We start from the raw sequence: 4,200 nt of genomic DNA on the forward strand, positions 1-4,200 counted from the left end.
AGAATGCAGAAAAGCGGTGGTCGTTGTCGGGTGTCGCAACGTGAGTTCTTCGCTTACCGGATACATGAGAGGTTTAACGAGATGTCCACAATATTATATGCACGGAGACTTTTTCAGCAATTCCTGGTAGATGCGTACACAATGGTTGAGTCCAGCAGGCTTATGTATATTAGAAATAATCAAAAGTCCTTGAGGTGTGAAGCATACAAAGGCCTTTCAGATGCGTTGACCAGAGGAGAAGTTGACACTAGCAAACAAGGTAAAAGAATAATATTGCCATCCAGTTTCACTTGTGGTGCTAGATATATGATCCAAAACTATCAGGATGCTATGGCCATTTGTCGACATAAGGGTTATCCAAATTTATTTATCACATTTACATGCAACCCGAAGTGGCCAGAGATTCAAAGATACATGAAAAAATGCAACCTCAACGCAGAAGATAGGCCAGACATTGTATGTAGGGTGTTTAAGATGAAGCTGGACTGCTTAGTCAAAGAAATACGGTCGGGCACACTATTCGGTACAATTACTGCAGGTATTTGTTCTTTAATTTTTCAAATATTGGTAATCAAGTTGACTAACTTATTATTGTTATATTGAGAATTGGGTAACCTAACACTTAAAACACTTTCCCCTTACAGTTGTATATACCATTGAATTCTAGAAGCGCGGTTTACCACATGCTCACATTATAGTCTTTCTGGAAAGATTGTCAGAACCATTTACTGCAGAATCAATGGACAGTTTCATTTCAGCTGAAATTCCTGACAAAGAGGTAGACATTGAATACTACAAAGCTATTGAAGAGTTTATGATTCATGGACCGTGTGGATTACATAGACCAAAATCTCCATGCATGGTAAATAATAAGTGTTCAAAGCAGTTCCCAAAGAAATTTGTTAATGTATCAAGTTGGGATGATGATGGGTATCCGATATACAAGCGAAGTGAAAGTTCTAGAATTGTGGAGAAGAATGGTGTGCAGCTCGACAGTAGATATGTGGTACCGCATAATAGATATTTGCTTCTCAAGTATAAGGCACACATCAATGTGGAGTGGTGCAATCAATCTAGGGCGATCAAATATCTTTTTAAGTACGTGAACAAAGGCAACGACAGGGTCACTGCAGAATTCTACAAAAGCACAAGTGATGAGCAACAAAATGACACTGTTGATGAAATAGCAATGTATTACGATTGCAGGTACGTCTCTGCGTGCGAGGAAACTTGGCGTCTTTTAAGCTACGATGTCCAATTTAGGTACCCACCAGTTGAAAGACTAAGTATCCATCTACCTGAATGCCAATCTGTTGTTTTTGAGGATGATGATCGTATAGATAATGTCTTGAATCGACCTACAGTCAATCAAAGTATGTTCACCGCTTGGTTCGAGGCTAACAAGAAATTTGATTCAGCGAAGCAGTTGCCATACATTGACATGCCAACAAAGTTTGTTTGGAAGAAGGATATCAGAGAGTGGCATCCCAGGCAAAGGGGGTTCTCAATTGGAAGAATTTTTTATGTACCTCCAGGAAGTGGTGAAATATACTACTTGAGATGTCTTCTAAATGTAGTTCGAGGACCGACTAATTGGGAGGACATCAAGTCATATAAGGGTGTCATATACCCCACTTTTCGAGATGCATGTTACGCTAGAGGTTTGTTAGACGATGATAAAGAATACATTGACGCCATTGTCGAAGCAAGCCATTGGTCTACTGCGCAGTCGATGAGGAAATTATTTGTCATATTACTTACTTCCAACTTGGTCAACCGGCCAGAAAACGTGTGGGATGTAGTGTGGCAACATCTTGCAGAAGATGTACAATTTAACAAGCGCAAAGTGTTGCAACAAGAAGGTAAATTAGAATTCGTTTTGTATAAATCCCTTTCGTATATTATTTAATCATATAATGTTTAATTAACATTGTCTTTCACAATTTTTAGATTTGTGTTTGTCCGATGACGAAAAGAAGAATTTGGCCTTGATTGAAATAGAGCGTTTGTTACAGTCGTACAACAAGTCATTGAAAGATTACCCTCATATGCCAATTCCAAACTACGATGATGCTGTGCGGTGTGAGAATCGTTTGTTGTGGGATGAGCTTGATTACGACCGTGAGGCATTGTTAAAGGAGAGTCAAATAATGGAGAGCCAATTGACGGAAGAGCAACAACTTGTGTACGAAACTGTAGTGAACGACGTAGATCACCAGAATGGGGGGTTGTACTTTGTCTACGGCTACGGTGGAACTGGGAAGACATTTGTTTGGAGAGCGTTATCTGCCAAAATTCGGTCGAGAGGGGATATTGTAATCAACGTAGCTTCTAGCGGAATTGCATCTCTATTGCTTCCAGGCGGGCGAACAGCACACTCGAGGTTTGCAATACCAATTGCAGTCACAGAGGATTCGACATGCAACATCACCCAAGGTAGTAACTTGGCAGAACTGATTATACAGTGCAAACTAATAATATGGGATGAAGCACCCATGATGCACAAGCATTTCTTCGAGGTATTAGATAGGACATTGCGTGATCTACTGCGGTTCACTGATAGTAATGCTGGGAACCGGACGTTTGGAGGCAAAATAGTAGTACTTGGTGGTGACTTTAGACAAATTCTGCCAGTGATCCCTAAAGGTACACGCCAAGACATCGTTTCAGCTTCAATAAACTCTTCATACCTTTGGGAATCATGTCAAGTGCTAAGGTTAACAAAGAATCTTAGACTTTCAAACAAGGAATCAACAGTTGAGAGCAAAACAGTTCAAGAATTTGCATCCTGGCTAGCTGCTATAGGAGATGGCACAATGGGAGGACCTAATGATGGGTATTCGAACGTTCTCATCCCTGATGAAATGTTGTTGCCAGCTAATGGTAATGACATAGCCACAATTGTTGAGAGTACATTTCCACTGTTTAAGGAAGGCGGTTGCCAGCTACAATACATATCAGATAGGGCAATTTTGGCACCCACACTAGACGTTGTCAATGCAATAAATGAGTATATGACTGATTTGCATGTGGCGGAGAGCAAGACATATCTAAGCTGCGATACTGTGTGTAAATCTGATGCTGGCAATGGTATCCTCGCTGATATGCACACTCCTGAGTTCCTCAATGGCTTGAAAGCGTCTGGCATACCTAACCATTCTTTAACTTTAAACGTTGGATCTCCGGTTATGTTGTTGAGAAACATAGATCACTCATTGGGTCTATGTAATGGTACAAGACTTATCATCACCAGATTATCTGATCATGTTGTGGAGGCAAAGATTGTTTCAGGGAATAATGCAGGTCAGATTGTCTTGATACCAAGGATGTCAATGACCCCAACTGATACAAGATTACCTTTTAAATTTCAAAGAAGACAATTCCCGTTGATGCTATCATACGCAATGACTATCAACAAAAGTCAAGGACAAACACTGACACACGTGGGCTTACTATTAAGGAAACCGGTCTTTGTTCATGGTCAACTATACGTGGCGGCTTCAAGGATTAGCAACCCGAAAGGTCTACGTTTGTTGATAGCAAATGAAGATACTGACAGTAGTAATTATACTACAAATGTTGTGTACCATGAAGTTTTTAATAATTTGTAATCTTAAATATTCTATTGTTTTAAATAAAGTAAGTTGTTAACGTTCCTTAAATATTAGCTTTAATCTCATCCGTGCACCGCACGGGTATAATACTAGTATATATATATAGCTTCAAACATACATACCACTCCGCAGTGGTTCATTATCATCAGGTTAAAGCGATAATGAACATTTTCTCTCTAGAATAAAGCGATTTCTCTACCATTAAGTTCGGTTATTTTAGGCAAGTCTCTTCGCTCGCCCTAGCCGTTTCCGGCGGCTAGTGGTGGCGGCCAACGATGGAGGCTGCACCTGCCAACGCGAATCCAATCCCGGATGTTCAGATGGCGGGAGAGGACTCCAACCAACGCTCTAACAAGAAGTTCAAGTCCACAAAGAGATCATTTGCGGACACAGTGAGCGCTCATGCCACCATTAACGTTTAAGAGCCTACTCGGGAAGATGCCAATGAGTGAGCTTTTGAAGACCCTGACGTTGAGTCAAACTCGGAGATGGAGGAGTCTGAGAAGAACGATGGTAGACCAGAAGAACGATGGTAGACCAAGGGTGAATATATCGAAAGCCCTGCGAAAAGAACTATGTCAAGATT

General features: G+C 40.8%; 1 protein-coding gene across 1 annotated transcript in view; it reads left to right on the top strand.

The window, feature by feature from the left end:
* The window catches only part of LOC116012925, a 4,752-nt gene extending 1,141 nt beyond the window's left edge, over positions 1-3,611 (top strand). The window contains exons 3-5 of the mRNA XM_031252593.1: positions 3-538; positions 735-1,862; positions 1,951-3,611. Coding sequence (XP_031108453.1) covers positions 3-538; positions 735-1,862; positions 1,951-3,611 — 3,325 coding nt within the window. The remainder of the gene's footprint in view (positions 1-2; positions 539-734; positions 1,863-1,950) is intronic.
* The last annotated feature ends 589 nt before the right edge of the window (positions 3,612-4,200 follow it).

This window comes from Ipomoea triloba, chromosome 3 (assembly GCF_003576645.1).
Source record: "Ipomoea triloba cultivar NCNSP0323 chromosome 3, ASM357664v1".
In the NCBI taxonomy this organism is placed as follows: Eukaryota; Viridiplantae; Streptophyta; class Magnoliopsida; order Solanales; family Convolvulaceae; genus Ipomoea; species Ipomoea triloba.